General features: G+C 37.9%; 1 protein-coding gene across 6 annotated transcripts in view; it reads right to left on the bottom strand.

The window, feature by feature from the left end:
• LOC129718644 (fasciclin-1) overlaps positions 1-20,090 on the bottom strand; it is a 432,194-nt gene that overhangs the window by 99,415 nt on the left and 312,689 nt on the right. For all 6 annotated transcript variants that reach the window (XM_055669620.1, XM_055669617.1, XM_055669618.1 and 3 more), the window contains exon 2: positions 13,589-13,721. In XM_055669620.1, coding sequence (XP_055525595.1) covers positions 13,589-13,721 — 133 coding nt within the window. The remainder of the gene's footprint in view (positions 1-13,588; positions 13,722-20,090) is intronic.

Raw genomic sequence — 20,090 nt, 5'->3', positions numbered from 1 at the left:
CTCGCACAAACCGAGCAACAGAGATAGAGAGAGAGAGATAGAGCGTGATAGAGGAGGGAAAGTTTAATTAAAATTTAAATTAACAGCTGCATTCAGTGAGTTTCGATTCAGGGTTTTTTTCAAACTCACCCTGACTCCCCACTTTGCAAGTCAGCACGAATGAGATTGAACGCGCGCCGCCGGTCGGTTGGCGATTTTATGTCCCGTGGCGAGTGAATGGGTGAACTCGTCAATCTGAAGGATGCATTGGGGTCGAAGCTTCACTCGCAGGGAGTGAGAAAAAAAAGTAATCAAGTGTGTAGGAGGATGATGGGAGAACCTTTTTGCTCCTTTTTATTCCTGTTTTTATCGTGGTTTAAAAAAAAGAACTACAGAACGGCTGCATGATTAAGTAACTGCATGTCCGAGAAAACAACTTTTAGCGCTTAGCTTACACATTACCGGTGCCAATCAGCATAAAAGTCCTCTTTTTTTTTTATTCGTGCGTGACTTCGTCCGGTTGTGTTCCTCGAACTGTGAGAACTTCGAACATGCTTTCCCTGAAACTATGTAACTTATACGGTCAACGATATATAGCCTGCGTTTTTTTCTAGTTTGAATTTCCGCCTCAAAACTTGCCTTTTTTTAAATTTCTGAAAGCGTTTTTCAACAAATTCGTTTATTGCACTTATTACATTCCAAATTATTTTGTTTCAAATAACAACAAATTGTATTCTAATAATTTCGAATAGTTTATTAGATTCTTGATGTTTTTTTAACTACAATCTTATAACCTGAACATCCACGAACGTAATGGATTTGTTTTAATAAAAATGCGAATTTAGGTTTCTGATTTTCGGCTTTGCAGTCTCAGTAAAGGATCTAAACGAATATTTTCTTCACATCCGACGTTTTGGCCATTGGTTGCGGCATTTTTCGAAGAAATTCTGAAATAGATGGGTTTGTTTTACAATATTTTAAAATAGTTGTGGTCTATCGTCCAATTACGAAAGTATCGTGTTTTGTTTAGCGCATGAGCTTTGTGTTTTCCCCTATCATTCTACTATCGTTATAGGTAAGACCAGATCTCGGCGGTTTGTACATTTATAAAACATTTGGCACACAAAAAATTGCGATACAGAACATTACATGAACTTAAAAATTAAAAAAAAGTTAAAATCTGACCGCTTTGAGGCGCCATTTCCCCTCCTCCCGAAAACCGATTTAGCTGAATTGTTGTTTGAGAACATTGCTCAGGGATCCGAAATTACTGAATCTCACTGCTAAACTAAATAAGGTCGAATTTTTCTCATTGAAGTCATTGCTATATACGTGTAATTATTGACCGTATCGAAGAAAACTATAGCCACCCTCTCTAAGCAAAATTGATGTCCCGCGTTTGAGTTCTAACTATCTGATCATTTTTCATTTAAGCATTTCCACTTTAACCGAAATAGGTAATATGGGGTCGAGCTTTTTCATGCAACAGAATCGTTTTTTCGTGCCTGTGTTCATATTCGTGTTCGTGCGTGTTGGCGGTTGACCCGCTACACACATTGCACCTCCAGGACGTTCCGGTAGGCGACCGCACAGGCCGCGTTCCAGATTTCCGGGTGGTCGCACATCCTTCGGACTATCATCATGTCGCTCCTCGCTCTTACGAAATGGGGGCGTACGTAAAAGACATGCTCAGCAGTCTCCTCCGCCTCCACGCACTCGGGGCACATGGAGAACCCCGCGTGTTCGAACCTGTGCAGATATTGCCTGAAGCAAGCATGGCCTGACAGGACCTTTGTCAGGTGGAAGTACACTTCACTATGGCGCCTCCCGGTTCAACCGGATATCTCCGTAATAAGTCGGTGCGTCAACCTGCCTTTTGTGGAGTTGGACCATTCCCGCTGCCAGCGGAGCATCGATAATAACCTTCTGGTACCTCGTATGCTCCTTGCGTCACGTTACTCGAAACATTCTCTGTTCTCCTTGATGGCGGTGCTGATTGGCATCATGCCGGACAAGACACTGATTACATCGTATGACACCTCAGGCACATGAGCCTGTAGGTACTTTCCAGTTTACCGCGGTAACTGTTAGTACCTAGCGCTCTGGACCACACTGGCCCACCGTACCTAAGTATGGACGAAACCACGCTGGCAAAAAGTCTTCGCTTGCTGCCATAAACCGCTGAGCTATTGGACGTAATACGAGACAGTGCTGCAACAGCCGATGAGGGCCTCCTACAGGCATAGTCGATGTGACTCCCGAACGTGAGCTCATCGTCAACCATAACCCTCAAAAGCTTAAGAGATCGTTTTGAGATAAGGGTGCAGTCTCCGACTCTGACCACCGCCTGTTGCTCCGATTCACGGTTGTTCACAATCGTGACCTCCATCTTATGATGCGCTAGTTCCAGTTTCCTGAAGCGCATCCAGTCCTCGACCTTTCGTATACAGAGCGCTGCCGTCAACTCGATCGACTCGCCGTAGACCTCTAGCGTTACGTCGTGTGCAAAGCCGACGATCACAACCCCTACAGGGAACTTAAGTTTCAACACCCTATCATACATGACATTCCACAACACTGGACCGAGGGATAGAACTTTGCGGAACTCCTGCGGTGATTGGGACGCACTTCTGCCCCTCCCCCGTATTGTAAACAAGTACTCGATTCTGGAAATAGTTTTCCATAATCTTGATGGTCGGGTACGGGTATTTTTACCCGATACCCGTACCCGACTCGTTCCCGACGGGTTCGGGTCGGGTTTCGGGTAACGCCAAAAAATATTTTTCGGGTTCGGGTCGGGTACGGGTAATTTAAAAACCAAGGCTTCGGGTTCGGGTCGGGTACGGGTTTGAAAATTCACAACTCGTCGGGTACGGGTCGGGTACGGGTAACTCGATTTCCGTGCATTATGAGAATTTAATTATTAACTTGCCAAGCCTCGGTGTTTTTTTCGGAGGGAGAAACGGATACGAAGCTGTGGGAGTGTCAAATGAACCAGAATGAGCTGTTAATTTGAATCAGTAGAAAAAAAGCATCTTTTTGTAGCAGGTATTGTAATAACTTGAAAGTATTGCCTTACTTGAAAAAATATTCAACGCAAGCACTTTTTGTATTTAGTATGGTTATACAAAATATTTTGGTTTATTTTTACGTGAAATAATAAATTTCATAAACTTTCAGTAATAATCCTGCCAGCGTATTTCGGTTATTAAACTTGAGCTTTCTGGATTCACGGTCAAAGCCGGCTTTCTTTTGAAATTTGAGAAAAAAAATCTTTTGGTTACAACTTCATCACGGTTGAATGCTGAATAAATCTTTCCAAAAAAATTTATTAAATTTTTTATTAATCTCTCGAAAACAAAATAAAAATTTCAGCAGTTTATATGAATCATACGTATACGTACAAATCCCAGATCAATTTTATTATGGGGTAACTAACAGGAAAAATGGAGCCCAAATTCTCCGTACACAGTTACGAATAGATATTTTGCTGCGTGATAAAACGGTCAAATTTTTCTATAACAGACGAGCGGACGTACTCAGTGACAGAAGCTACGCTGGATTCTACGTGAACCAATACCAGGGTGGCCACTCAAAACCCGAAATTGGATTCCCGGTTTTCTCCCGGTTTTTCCCGGTTTGTTCAAATATTTTTCCTGTTTAATTGTACTTTTGAATTCTGTAGTTTTCCATGCAGTTAAGGAATAAAAAAGCGTGACTTTCGATTTACATCTCAAAAGTCTCTAAGTCACAGTCAAGTTCTTGACGTGTTCAGCCTTATTGAAATCAAGAGATATAGTCACAAAAAATCGAAAAATGCGACGGTTGTCACCTTTCCGAGAGGAAATGTCTACAAGTATCTTATTAACAACGCATATTATACTCATTACCTAGGAATTCTAGGCCAAATTAAGTTTGAAGGAATCGTTTTTACCTCAACCAGATAAAATTCAATATATAAAGGAGTAATATAAAAAAGAGTAATATATAAAAGAGTATTTTCATAACACTTAAAACACGTTACTTCAGCAGCTCACGCATCTCCTCATCAATATCAATTTCGTGTCCTCCTCCGGCAACCTGTACTGTATCGTACATCAAGCGCTGCGCTACAAGTCTGTCTTTTTCCAAATTCATGACTACGCACCCCTTGTTCACGGAGAAACCTCGCTCCAACGTGACATTGCCATGCGATAGAATCAGAATCTTCTTAATAAACATAGTAAAGTTAGGAAGTTTCTTGCCTGAAGCAGCGCTCTACAAAAAGTATCAAGGAAGTCAGCAATGCCTTCGTCGAATGCATACTCAATAGTTGTAAGTATTCTTGGCGACATCTATCAGCTACAGTTCCCGCGAGATTATCGTTGTGAACCTTTTGCTCTAGGCAAAATTCGAGCCATTTGAATGCTACTTCCGGGGAGCTTACCTTGGTCAAATTAGCTTCCAAGACGAAGATGAATAAAAACAAAAACTGTTTTATGCAGCGTAAGATATGTCAGCTATCTTTTCCGGGTCACAGGACAAGTCTTTTTTGGTTAAGTACTCGAGGAAACTTACTTAAGAAATTTTGGTCTTGCGATCGCCATGAGATGGCTGACAAAAATGGGTTTGTAAGGCACAATCCCACCCTCACTGGCACAATCTCACCCCTGCTTGTAATATTTAGTGAAATTCCCGGTTTTTCCCGGTTTTTCCCGGTTACAAACGATTCCAGGTTTTTTCCCAGTTCTCCCGGTTGGGTGGCCACCCTGCAATACATCGCCTGGAACTCTGGGTTCATTAACATTCATTCACATGAACACTCGGTTCTAGCCTAACTCCGGCCATCATCTCGAGAAACCACATCTGATAATCAGTGCATAAAATGTGCGAGGTAACCAGGTATTTAAAAAAAATAAAAAAAATAATATAAAAAAATATCCAACACGGGTCGGGTACGGGTCGGGTATCGGCAATTTTAGGGCATTTTTCTTTCGGGTTCGGGTCGGGTACGGGTATTTTAAACAAACCTGACTTCGGGTTCGGGTCGGGTACGGGTTTGAAAATTCTCGATGAGTCGGGTACGGGTCGGGTACGGGTAACAAATTTCCCATACCCGACCATCTCTATCTTGTACAGCGACACCGGTAGGGTGATTGATCGTGGTTCGCACTATGCAAAAACTGATCCTGGTTCGTGCTATTAACTAAATCATCGATAAATCACTGAATAGTCAAAGATTTAAAAAAAAATGATTTTTAAAGCTGCTTCTATTTTTTAACAAAACATACCTTTGATTTTTTTTTAAAGGAAACTACTTCAACTAGCCCTGATAGCTCAACTAATGAAAAATGTAAATTCAGCTGGCAATGTCTTCACCGAAGCAGTCTGTTAAAGCTTATCTAAAGTATTTTAGCTCGTAATGTAAAACGTCAAAATAATTTACCTATATACCTATATTTTACCAGTATTCAAACTTTTATTATAGAAAAAAGCCTCCGATTGTGATTTTTTTAAATAATACAATAAGTTTTTTGATCCTGGTTCGCGCTGCAAATGTTCGTGGTTCGTCCTAACAGTTTCCCCAACTCGCCGCTAGAGGCAGTGCGCATTGTTTATTTTGAAACTGAGAGTTTCAGTCAATCGCTTTGGAAAAACGTCGCGAAAAATCGAAACAAACAGTCGGAGTTTTCGATGAAACGCAGGAATTGAATAAAAAAACAATAATTTAACTAACAAAGCAAGTTAATATCGATTTTCTGGTCATTGAAATAAATAAGTCTCTTACAATAAAACTGGCCAGAAGAAGCCTCCGAAACTTGTCACAGAAATTATAAGTGGCGATATTCGGCAGGAGGAACAAAACTCTGTATAGTAGAGCAGTAAGAGTAAAAAAGGAAGAATAAAATCATATTACACACCACCATGAATAAAATAATAATAAGCATGCCACTTCTTAATAGCGGTATTTCTAATAATAAAAGTACGGGTAAAGCAGACCCCCCGCATATCTCACGATATTTATTTATTTATTTTTTATCTATTTTCATCTGACCATACTGGTTCCCATGAAAGTTAGTGGATGGGGAAAAGCCTTTTGAGGCCATCCTCATGGAGGCATAAAAACCCCATAATCTTTTGTTAAGAACACGTTTACAATTTTACATATTTACAATTTGTCAATAATAAAACTACAAACATTACGAACTAACATTAAATTAAACAAATATAACATTGGGTTGCCCCGAGTCAGCATATAAAACATAGGTCCTAATATTGTTCTATATGGTGGTCTATAGTCACTTTTCGGAGGAATTTGTTCGACGGTTCACCGAATTCGAAGATCTCTTCAACTGAAGTGAATGCTCGAACACATGCAGTGACAGGTTCACGATAGAACAACAATTCAGAGCGGAGTTAGGAAGTCTGTACAGAAAAAAGTGTGAAACCCTCAAAGCAAATTTCTGTTAAAAAAATGTCAGAATTCATATTGTTCGAAATATTGTGAATACTAATTATGTACAAGTTTCTTTCACACTGCTAAGTAGATACATGGAGAATATAATTGTATTTGACACAAAAGGTCGTTTATATTCCGTGCATCCCTTCAATTTCCAATGCTGCACTTCTATTTTTCATTAGCACGAACCAAGATCATAAATGGTGCGAACTAAGATCAACATGGCATGAACCAGGATCAAAATTGCGCTTGCATTGAAACATTCCGATCTGAACGACGCTATGGAGGTGCGCTCATTTGTAGGAAGTCAATACTTTCTTCACATAATGCCATCGTGTGCTTTCTCGAGCGAACAAGTATATCGGAAGTTCAAAGCTAGAGCTGAGAAGCGCAGCTAGAAGTATTTGATTTCCTGATCTTTACCAACTATCAAAATTAAAAGCGGAAACTGAAAAAATATTTGTGGGCGAAATTCAAAATTAAATGCTTCGGTGAAGCCAAGCTTTGTTTGAATATCCTGATAACAGAAGATAATACAGAAAAAAAGCTGTGTATAATTAGAAAAATCGATAAGAACAAGAAATCTGGAGTAAGTTGAGGAGATGAAGCAAATTCCTTTCAAAGAGGCCGTTGATTGTCTGCCTTTCGTGGCTCAGATGGCTAGTCTGGACATTGCTTTTGCAGTTCACGCTAATAGTCATTTCAGTGCCAGTTTAGGTCGCCAACATTGATATGCTTTAAAGAATGTAGAGAGTTGCGGTCTTTGGCAAAGTTCTTCAGAAGGTCAAGGGCTTTTAGTTGGTGCAAATTTTTATTCGAAATTCGACCGAAACGTGGCGCTATTATTCATGTAGCTTGAAGTATTTTTAAAATGATATATCTCGTAAATTCGACTATTCAGAAAGTTTCCGTCTTCGGCAAATTTGTTCAGGAGATCAAGAGTATGACGCATTTATTTTGAACATAAATTGGTATGTAAATCCAACCAGTTAAAACGTTATAGATTTTAACAAACTTGTTCAGGAGAATAAGGGTATCTGGTTGTTATACAGTTTGGTATGGTATTCAGCCGCTACATGGCGCTAGTAAAAGTAGCGGTCTTCAGGCAACTTTATGAAGGCCATTTTGTGACCTCACACTTTTTGCGATGATGATCGATGATTAATTAAATTCTCGTTTAAATTTATTGTATTTTAATATTAAGTGTGGATAACGGGCCGAAAGCCTATATTTTCTAAAACAAATAAACAAATTGTTGAGTGTTCCGCAATGAGTCACAATGTCTAAAATTTCTTGCTCAAATCAAGAAACTCTTCATTAAATGACAATAATAGATCACTTCAAAGTAATATTGCACTACTTGGAATAAGAGACAATTTGTACGATTTGGGCCGTGCTGGAGAAGGAAATATACGTCTGTGAAGTGTTTTTACACTTAGTAAATTAGAGAGCTGCGATAGATTCCGATTGCCGGGATTCAGTACATAATGCCTGATTGTGTTGTTACTAAAATGAGGCAAAGCTCCATAGCGGGGAAGAAGGCCGAAGCTCTTAGCCAGCAAATCGAAACGTTTGCTGCTATCGCACTGCTATTGAGATTTGTTACCAACCGGCAAGTGATTTGTTTAACCAAAAAGTAAATTCGGAAAGCCAGTTGATACTGGCGCTAATATAAGGCCGTTCGCCAGTCCAAAGGAATGTAATTAGTTTGACCAGAAGCACTCTTTTATAGCCGTAAAGTGTTCATGATAGGCACCGCCTTTTTATCAAGTTTTACATTCTCTCATCTTCACTAAACGAAAGATTCAACAAATCGCATTTCACATTTGTGATCAATGAATCATCTCGAATTATCGTTGTATAGCTGCGTTGGATGCTACCTATGAACTGTTTGAGCTGATAGAGATATGTACAACATGTATCGCCGGATAAGTACGGTTTTACATCTCAACGCTCGACAACGACCAACTTAACTTGCTTTACATCGTTTGTAATTCGTCAACTGGAAAATGGCCAATGGGAAATTGCTTGTCTGGCTCGAGTTAGAAATATGTCCGTCAAAATTGATGACCATATTTCTTCATCCTTTCCCGTTTGATCCTGCGTTCCTCAGGGAAGTCATAATAGACCATTTCAATATCTTCTGTACATGAACGATATCAAATTTATTCTGACGTTCTCTAAAATATCATATATCGATGACTTGGAGTTGTATTACACAAAAACGCCTGCGATAGCTTTGTGGCCTGACTAACCTCTAATCAGAATGGGAAGAAACATGTTGAGACTGTTCAACGTGGATTCGTCCGCTTCGTTTTACGCCATCTCAGGTAGACAAATCCACTTAACCTTCTCTGCTGCAGAAGCAAATACGAAGTGTTTAGGTTGGATTTGTTAAAGGATAGACGCAATTTAGCTTTTTCATGGCAGTATGGACTACTTTTCGCTACTTAACTCTCTAAAAAATTTTAGAGCAAGAGCTGAATATGGCCATCATGAGCCATCGCTTTTTTTTAATAGTCGTTACCATATTTTGACGTGGAACTACGTCTTTCTTTGGCCTATTATATAGGGGTATAGAATAAAAATCGCATATAAAATTCAGTTTGTCTCAACTGATTTCCTTCATTCTTGCAGCAGTCAATTAGAAAGTTATACCCGCATCCGCAAAAATGCAGAAAATTGTTGTTTGATTATTATTGTAACAAAAATTACGTTCTCTGATTGGCCGCTTGCTGACTTTCCCTTAGAAGGTCGGCAGAATAAAATACCTAGTTAACTGGGAATGCACTCTCTAGAAAGGGCCTGCTTTAGGTCAAACTAATTAAATTCTTTCGGTAGATGTTGGGATGGTCGGACGATCCTTTATTAGCAGTAGCGTAGCGAATTGCGTCAGTATCAGCTGGTTTTCCAAATTTGCTTTCGGCTTGAACAATCACCTGCCGGTTGGCCTTCTTCTCCGCAATCAAAATCTGCTGAGGCCGTCTAATTTTCTAAATGCGAAAACAGCTTTTTTTGTGTGTGTTGTCAGAGTGCCTTATACGCCCAATGTCGAGGCAGCTTAAACGTTGCGATCAGTATCATATCCGATTTTAAACATCAAACTGCTCTTTTTACTTGTTGAAATGAAGAATAATCCTTCTATCAAGAAGAGGTTTCAAGCGCTAGACTTTGGAAGTAAATGCCAGTCAGTAAATCGTATTTTTATGTGCGAAATTAAAACCGATAACCCTCCAACAGCTCATTTGCACGAAAATTTGAAAATATTTCACTTCATTTAACATATTAGAACGCCTTAACAAAGGTGGTTAACTCGGCTTTATTAATTAATTTAATCAGCGTTAACAGATTTTTTTGTCCCCCAACCGCACAGTCCCATTATGATGCAAAACGCAACAGCGAGCAAAACACATTGCTTGTCGTTCCAACACGATATGGGTTATATTGCTGCGTGTGTAAGAGCATGATTCGCTTACGCTTCGCTTTTTGAACACCGGGAACACATTTGAGTCTTTCCAGCAAGCAGGAAATGAAGAGAGCGTTTGAATACTGCGACTAGTGGCGCTGTAAGTGTTCCCAATACCCATAGAGCGTTTCAGGTTACGTGAGAGAATCCTATATGGACCAAACAGTGCTTAACTTCAACGTAGCATTATTTCGATAATCGATTATTTGAAAAAAAAATTGGAACTACTATTTTCGTCGGCACAGGTGTGTATGTGCTTACTTAGTTTTCGGCGCACGCTCTTCAGTTGCCAAAATGGCCTCCACGCAGAGAAACGGCGTTTAAGAATTCTTTCCGTGCACCACGAATTTCCACCTTGTTAATCAGTCGACGAAAAAGATCGATTTGCCCCAAACGACGGTGTCTAAAGTGATTAGACGGGAAGGGGCAAGGTGGCAGAGATGTTTAAAAACGTTAAATCTTAGAAATGCGCAAATAAATATCTGGTATGGCATAAGATATGCTCGTGTGGAGAGATTAGCAGCAACGACTCCTGTCGCTTCCGCAGCAGTATAGCACAGAAGGTTTGGCCGGATTTGGCCTCATGCCACTACGGGAATAAGGACCTGGAGTGAAATGCGGCCAACAACATCCAATTCGTGCCTAAGGATAAGACCCGCATAACACCCCAGAGCTTCGCCCGATCGAACAATACTGGGCCATCGTGAAGCGGAACTTACGGAAATAAAAAAAATCGTCGGGAGCGAGCAGCAATTCAAGGCGAACTGGCATGTAGCAGCTCAGGAGGTCAACAAATCGACTGTACGAAATCAGATGCTGCATGTGAAAAGGAAGGCCCGAGCATTCGTTTTTGTGCCGCAGAAGAGCTAAAAGCAAATTGGTTCATATAACTCGCGCCCAACTTTGTTAAGTGAACCTTTATTTGGTAGAAAATCTAACTAATCATATAAAAGTGCAGCTCTGTCTGTCTGTCTGATCCATATAAGCATGGGAACTACTGAACCGATCGGCGTGAAATTTGAATATAGAGGTTTTAGGAACCGAGAAAGGTGACTAAGATAGTTCGAGACCTCTTCCTCTTCTGGAAGGGAGGGGTCTCTTACAAATGAAACACAAATTGCTGCACAACACGAGAACTAACCAAATAAATGGAACCAGATTTGGCAGGTGAATATTTTTAGGGGTAACAAACAAGTTCATAATGGTTTGAGCCCCCTCCCTCTTCTATAAGGGAGGGGTCCCATACAAATGAAACACAAATTTCGCAAAGCTCGAGAACCAATCAGGCAAATACAACCAAATTTGGCATGTGAATGTTTTTAGAGGTAACAAATATGTCCATAATGGTTCGGCACCCCTCCCTCTTCTAGAAGGGTGAGGTTCCATACAAATGAAACACAAAAATCTGCACAACTCGAGAACTAACCAACTAAAAGTAACCAAACTTGACAGGTGCATGTTTTTAGTGGTACCAAATCTGTCCATTATGTTTTTTTGACAAACCTTCTTCTTCTGGAAGGTAGGGGTTTAATACAAATGAAGTACAAATTTCTGCACATCTCGTAAACTAATCAAGTAAATGGAACCGAACTTGGCAAGTGAATGTTTTAGGGGTAAAAAATATGTCCCTTATACAAACTGAACAAATATTTTAACCAGGTTTTCCAGAAAACAACCTAAAATGATCGGGTCGATGTACAGGAGCCAGAACTCGACGCCAAGATGAAAATTTCCGGTTTCAAATATTGGTGTTTCCGGAACCAGGATGGCGACTTCCGGTTTCTGAAAACATCGGTGTTTTTACACTTAGTAAACACCACCCTATGGGTATTTCTGAAATCGTAAAGATGCACTGAATCCACAAATCGACCATAGAAGACATTTTGAACTGTAAGATGGCAGCTTCCGGTTCCTGGAAAACAGCCAGAAATGGCCGATTTCCACCCAATATATTATTATCCGGATCTAGAATGATACACAAGAGCTGAAATCGACCATAGACATCATTTTGAACTCTAAGATGGCAACTTCCGGTTTCTCCCACCTCCCAATATGGGTATTTCCGGAATCGTAATGATGTACTGGAGCCACAAATCAACCTCGGACAACATTTTGAATTGTAAGATGGTAACTTCCGGTTTTTGGAAAACAGCCTAAAGTGACCAAATACCACCCAATATAAGTATCTCCGGAACCATAATGATGCAAAGAACTAAAAATTGACCTCAGACACCATTATGAATTGCAAGATAGCAACTTCTGGGAACCAGCCGAAAATGACAGAATATTACTCAATATGGATATTCCGTAATCGAGATGATGCATAGAAATCAAACATTGACCCTGGACACCATATTGAATTTAAAAATTATCACTACCTTTAGTTTCTGAAAAACAACCAAAATAATTGAATACCACCTAATATGGGTATTTCCGGTGTCAGATTGATGCCAGAAAATCAGCTGAAAATGACCTAATACCACCCAATATGAATATATTCAGAATAAAGGTAAAGCAGAAAGTCGAGGATGTTGTCATTAAGATAAAACCAATCATTTTAAACGATTTGTCTTTTGACTTTGATCGAATCCTATGGCCGATTCGTCGTGTATTTGCAGACTATAAACGCAAGGAATTAATAAATTAGGAATGCTTAAATTTTTTTAATTAAACACAAAATTTAGCGGGACGAAGTTTGCCGGATCAGCTAGTATTTGCATATAGTCCAAACACAAAACATTGTAGAAGACACAAAAAGATAGCTTTTACATAGATCTGGGAGATACTGGAAGGGACAAATATTTAAATTAATTTCGAAGAGTGATTAAGATAATAATTCATACTATGGAGATTTCGTCTGCGAATAGTAGGGGGGGGGGGTGGGGGTTGGTTGTGGAATCCCACTACTTTCACAACTTTCCTGAAGACCACAATTTCGTCTATCTCAGGTGATGATAACGTTTTGGAGTGCAGCTATATTCAAACTGGGTGTTGCAATATTCAGTAAACGATTTCAAAATTATGGCGGGTAGTGTACATATAATTTTCTGAAACTTTTTCTTTGAAATAATTCTGAAACAATAGATATACTTTAAGTTTTATTTTTTTGTAATTTAATTTCCAAATACACCGATTTGATGATAGCTACTATCAATGAAAAACATATTTTAACTTTAAAATGGAACATTGAGTGGTACGAAGCATATTCGCAAAATTTCTTTCCAATTAAACACAGTCACGACCAAATTAGTTTTTCATCCAGCGTTTTCAGTTGCAAAAGCACTCTTTAGGGATGGTTAATGGGACAGTTAATGAGACTACCCTCAACAGGGTTCCGTTTTTTTTTGTAAGGAGGCTTTTTGTATAATGTAGAATTTGCAGCCTGAGTTAATAATGGTTTCCTTCGAACCATGTAAAAGCTTGGTTATTAATTATCTACAACCTCGTTTTAGGAACTATACTTTATGGATCTTTGAGAAATATAATTCTGTTAGGTCACAGGCCACATGTTATGTGTCACTTCAACGACATTCACGAATCGACATTCGAATTAAAGAAACACAACTGCTCAGAAAGTTTTCTTAGAACGTTTCCAGCCGTTAAACCAGTTGATATGAAGCAGATGAAGGTGACAATACAATAACAGGAACAATTCCACTAAAATGGTCCTTTTACACAGCCTGTACCGGCGGCGTAATACTTACATATGTGATACAAGACGACCGTTTTATTGCCGAGATAACGCTGGAAGGCTTGATTCGTTGGAGCGAAGATGGTCACAGCTCGGAGCTTCAGTGCTGCCGATGCAACCGGGTTCTGCTCGATGAGAGCGTAAAACTGTAAAAAATGAGAGAAAGAAAGTTGGAAATCGATGAGAATGGTTTAATTGGCGATTTGCTGAAATAGGCTTTTTCAATGCGTTTTAAGGTTTCTAATGTGCACGTTATAGTGAACAGTTTCGTATACATTTATTAATTTCGTAAGTTGAATTCTTGTTTCGCATTCAAACCGAGTCAATGCCGTTCAATTAAAGACATAGAATAGAACGAGTAAAATTGCAAAGGGAGATGATCCATATCGGAACGAATCACCCTACAAACAATCTCAAGTATTTTATTGCATGACGAGGATAATTTCGAACTTCAACAATTTTGTTCTCTTGTGCTGAAAATGATCCCTCTTCGCCGCTTCGTTAGCGAGGGGAGTTACTGATGGCATGATTTGCATTCATTGAAGTACATAAAATCCATCTCTCTATCGGCACGAGCGTTGCCAAGCTGGCTAGCGGACCTTCGCTACCCAGTTACTTGCAAACACTTTCGCTATTAGATTATACGGAAGAAAGCGGCGACGGCGTTCACTTTAATAACTATAGTTTCAGAACAGCGGCGATGATATCTCATCTGTTTTTATTGCTTCATTGTTTGCACTCTGTGCAGCATGTTGAAGCGGGATATATTTTGCTTCCCTTCGGTTCACAATTCGCTCGTTCGCTACTGCAAAACGTGTGGCGGAAAAATGTGAAGGGATATTAGACTGACTTATGTAAGTGGTGTCGTCCTTGGTCCACAACAAGGGCGGAAATCTGCTCGAAGGGTTTATGTGATGTGCAGTTGCGCTCGAATGGTTGTGGAATAAATTTAGATTTATTTTTAGCGCATTCGCGATAACGAGGGAGTGTGTGCATTAATCGGTTGGAGAGGATTTTGATAATTGTCGATTTAGGTTATTGGAATATGACTTCGAATTGGAACTCTTTTTGGAATGACTAGATTAATTTTGGGAAAAAACGTTTTTAAAAACTTTTTATTTCGAATGAAAGTGAGTCAAACTGATTCCCGTCAGTTCCGACCAAATAAAAAACGTCTGTACTGTGTTTTCCATTTTGTCATAGAAAACCGTACAGTATCGTGCATCTCGGCACGAAAGATATGAGTCATCGTCCGCATCTAGCAATCACTTGTGGTGGGTTCCTTTTCCATGATTGTATTTTTAGATGTGAAGAAAATCACTTCTCTTATCAAGATTTTATTTCTTTGCTTTGGGGAGAGTACGGAGCTGAATAAATTTTGCAGCTGCTGGACAGTTGATTTTTTTTTGCCTTTCGGAAACGAAATATTCCAGTTTGGTTGCGGAAAATTTATTAAAGTTTTCTTATTTCAGATTTTTTCCATTGAGAACAAATATTGTTTTTCTCAGTGGGAGGGACGACTCCAACTGGACCCGAACGCCAATCCGTTCGATCACATCCATCAAGGAGCTACGCTTCGGAACGGGGACGGGGAGAGGAAAATTTATGACCATCTCCCATCTGTCTGCTTTCGCTTATGAATGGTCGTAAAGTTCGACTGTCTACTCTAGCCGAGTGTGTTGTCCCTTTTGCAGGGTATAATATTTACTTTCTCCGATTGGCACTATCAGCATGAGGGCCTCCCATGGTGGGTGGTTTGATTTGTTGCGATTTATTTTCCGTGTCCGATCAGCACGTGTCTGGTCGTATCGAGTATAAATCATAGAATGTTTTCCGCTAGGCTGAGCAAAACTATTATCTTGCGTGTCTATAGATGGAGCTAAATTGAAATGAATAGACGCTTTTTACCCTAAATAAATAAAACAGATTAAATTAGGATTCTATTTATAATGTTGAAAGCTAGCGGTCAGAAACCTGCATAAAGGGTCGACTTTAGTCTGCCGAATCCCTTAGACATTCGGGTTAGTAATTTCAAGTTTAGACTTTTGTCTTTCAATTTTTGTTTTTTGAAGACTAGCAGCTGTCAGCTTTCAACTGTTGATTAAAAAATGTCGGGTTCTTATCGTGAGTGTGCAGTATTTTGCCTCTCGCATTCCATCGATGTTACGTTTTGAAAAGGTGCTTCAATTTTGACGAAATTTTCACCGTTAAATGAAAAACCAACTAGATCAACTAATTTCTCGATGTGACAATTAGGGGCGCTGCGGTTAATAAAAAGAAGCGAACAAATACTAGTCGAAACAGACTGTGTTGTTTTTACCATATTCACCTTGCAGGGTTCTTTCCAAGGGGCTGTAATAGAAAGTCAATTTTTTAATTGAAATATGACTTTGTTACCAGACTACAATGTACGCTGGCTTACCAGGCCGCTACATCTCGCCCCGTATCAATGAGTCGTGAGTGACTTGGAAGAGGTTGCTTATTCAAATTTCTTTGTGGCCTTTATCGAATGCTAGTCGCGGTATCCAGCAATTTATTTTCATTAAAACTGTTTTATTCATCTTTTTATTGCTCAACGGAATGTAACAGAAATCCTTAATTATGTTTTAAATCTGGCGAACAGTTGCTTATAGCAGGTTCGTCTGTTACGTTAGTTCTTCACACTCGACCAATTATTTTTACAGATTTTAGGTTTTCAGTGAAAGTTTGAAAAAAATCTTATTTATCTCATTGTTTCGTACAATTTTTTTAAGTAAAAATTTATAGATCCAAGAATTTTCAAAACACTGCAAATATGTTCATTAAGCAGACAGTATGTGAAGTAGAGAGAGCGAAAAATAAGCGAACTGGAAATACGATACAGATTTGGAAAAATATACCGCATTATAACTTGAGAACTAATGAATAAATCTAATGAAATAAACCACCATAACAAGTTTTATTTGTTTATTTCATCTAGAGCAATTTTTTTTTCCTTAAACGTTCTGCTTTGGGATATCACAGACTTTTTTCTGTGGAAATCTGTGAAAACAATTTGGAACAATCCATTCATTAAATCGTTCATGAAATATGTTTAGCAAAGCCAACAACAGCATTTCATTGTAGACACAAATGATATGTGCACGAAGCAAGAGTAGAAAAATAATCTCAGTCTATTGTCACCATCCACAAGTGGACAGTATGATGACCTTCCAAGCGAAAGGGTTATGACTACATCTACTATTTACATAAATTTTCGATACTCTTCATTCTGCTGCTCTATGCGCTACAGATTTTTATCCTTATAGTACGTCGTCTTGGAAACCTTTATTTTTTATGAATGCGATATGAAATTTGGCAGGTATACGTTTCCAGTTTATTTAGTCTAGTTTAGAAGAAACATAATATGAGTAATCAGGAATAAGAACTTTTATAACGAGAACTTTATGTTCACGAATTTGAGACAATGAAAATTTTAATTAGACAATGTTAAATCCGGCTTTGAGAGGAAAAGTTTTTGTGGAAAGCTACACCACAAGAAGGAAAGTTAATTCAGTGTTTTTGCTTTACAACGAAAACAAGATATTGAATCAATTACAGTCAAGTTTTTTCATACCGAGGTTACGTATCAAATTTGTTTGAAGTCGCGTAGAAAGGAGTTAGGAGTTGTTTGAAGTCGTACCGTTTTTGAGTTAATTAAATTTGTTTGTTTATTTGTTTATATGGGTATAACTTTCATCTGACTCGAAGTCCTATGAACTAAGGTATACATGTCTATAATATCTATAATCTAGCTATTTCTTTAATTTTTGCGAAGGCTCACCAAATTCAAAATGTTCTTCTATACGACTAAACATATTAATACACGAGGCAAGAGGTTCATTGTGACCAAAGTTCATACGATGAGAGTGATTTATTAATAGTGAGGATGATCGAAGCGCACGAAAATTTATCAACGACAAGAGTTTTGGGAAGCCTACCTCATTATTTAACAACTTTGCCACAAATAATACCTGTTGTATCTTGCGGCGGCGTTCCAAGGTATCCAGATTGAGTAAACGACAACGGTCTGCATACACTGGAAGATTGTGAGGTTGTCGACAAGGTAAGTCTCGAAGAGCTATACGTATGAACCTACGCTGCACACGTTCTAATCGTATACTCCAATAAAGCTGGTGTGGCATCCAAACAAGGTTGGTGGAATCGAGGATAGGACGGACAAGTGCACAATAGAGTGATTTGAAGCAGTATGGGTCTTTGAAATCACGTCCAATTTTCGATATGAAGCCTAACTGGCGATTGGCTTTTGAAATAATCATAGTACGATGACGATCAAAGGACAGTTTTGAATCGAAATGTTCAATATTTTTTGTTAGTTTATAATAATTGTATCTTTATGAGAAATAAGTCACTTTTTCTCTGAGTTCATCCGCCTTTTTTTGACAGCATCAGCAGATAATTTCGAGCCTGCGGATAAATTGGTGATGCCGCGGTAATTTTTTACGTTGCTACGATCACCATTTTTGAAAACAGGAAACATTATGGAATTTCTCTAGACATCCGGGAATTTTCCTGATGCGAAGGATTTATTAAAGATGCGGTATAGTGGCACAGCAAGCAATTCGACGCATCGGCGAAATATTACAGCGTAAAAAACCGAGTATATTGGCACCAGACGAAGAAGTTTTTGTTTAACTTGATTTTATTACATTTGTCAAAAACTAATGGTATGAGTAAAACGGTACGTTTGATTCTTGTTAAACGTTCGAGTTTTTTTTTGGAATTCATCAGTTTCATCAAATTTTATAAATATTTTTAAGAACGGATAGGGATAGGGATCGACCATTGCTAACAAATTTAGTGTGTGTTTATTTTTATTTTTTGGGTTTTTAAATATTAAATACAGTTCTATTAAATATAGAATCGATTATATTTAGGATCGATTATACAGGTTGGACACTATTATATATAGACTCGATTATAAATGGTTCGATTTTTATATATTTTAGACTCGATTATGTATAGTAATAATTCTTTTTTTAAATCAGATATAACTTACGTAGAGCCAATATGTCGTAAGGGAACATCTATGAAATACGTAACGCTTGATGGGAAGAAAGACGGGCTGTATGACAAAGCGTAGCAGCTCATGAAGAAAATTTTCAAAATCTATACACAAGGAGGAAAATCAAAAGAAGTTAGTTTTGTGCAACGTAATTAATGGACGTTCTCTAATTAATTCAGAAATAAAAAAAAAATTAAATAAATATTATGATAAATTTCCAAAATATTCAAAAATTTCAAAAACTAATTTAAAAATATTTTAAATACCCCGAATACCAAAAATTAAAATAAATAATTTGAAAAATTTAAAAATGTAAAAAAAAAATTGAAAAATTTAAAATATTAAAAAAAAACAGTTGACAAATCAATAAACCTTAATCAAAATTTTTCTTTACATTCGAAAAAGCTGCAAGATATATTTTTTATTAATAAGAAATGTGTATTCTAATTTTTAGGGCAATGAGTCAAATTCGAAAACATCAAAACGTTTATGTAGAAAAAATAAAAAAAAGAATCTCTAATACGATTATAAGTAAATTTGATTATATATAGAGAAAAAATAAATAAATCGGAGACTATATATAACCGAGTCCGATCTGTGTTTTCTCAATTTCATATATGACTTATCTAGAGCTGAAATAAGTTGAGGTAGCGTCCATAAAATTACGTACGCTTGGGATGAAGGAGAGGGGTCTATCTAATGAGGCGTTGCAACCCATACGGGGGTCGAATATGGTTATTTTTTTTCTGCAACGTATTTCATTGCCGTTCCGTAATTGATCATGAAAAAAATAAATAAAAACGAGAAATAAGAGAAACAGAGAAACATAAGGGCTAGGTAGTAAAAAAATTAAGAGAAAATAAAAAAAAATCAAATAAAATACATTTGGAACTGAATAAGAAGAGTACTATAATAATAGAGAAAAATAATAATGAAATAAAAAAATACAATAAATAAAAATAAAATACAAAAAAATAAAAAATTAACAAAAAAATCAGAAAAATAATAATCAAAAAAATCACAGGAGGGTTGTGTGCCACGACCGCAAGGTTGAAGTAGAATACTTTTACAAGAAAGATAACCTGGCTGCTTGCGTGTCAGTCATTTTGAAATCGAACTTGTTAAGCACAGTATCAACAAACCGTAATGAACATCACACTGCTGTGCATTTGCAGCAGCATCAAACCTCAGTTGCAGTTTATTGATAACCATTCGTTATGCTCTTTCAAATACATTTAGTAGCCTTGAAAAAGGCCGATTGCTGTAATTGCAATTTTCATTCAATTATTGCATAAATCAGCTCTGACATAATAAATTTTCGAACTTTGTGGAATGATGTAACTGGAAAAATAGGTGTGGCTAAATTACTTCCAGTTATACCATTCTACAATGCTCGAAAAATTTTATTTCGTATGTCGTAATACTCATGTACGAGAAATACATCTCATTCATTTATTTTCATTTCCTACAG

The sequence above is a fragment of the Wyeomyia smithii genome, chromosome 1 (assembly GCF_029784165.1).
Source record: "Wyeomyia smithii strain HCP4-BCI-WySm-NY-G18 chromosome 1, ASM2978416v1, whole genome shotgun sequence".
Classification (NCBI taxonomy): Eukaryota; Metazoa; Arthropoda; class Insecta; order Diptera; family Culicidae; genus Wyeomyia; species Wyeomyia smithii.
This window is presented reverse-complemented; position numbering and strand designations above follow the sequence as displayed.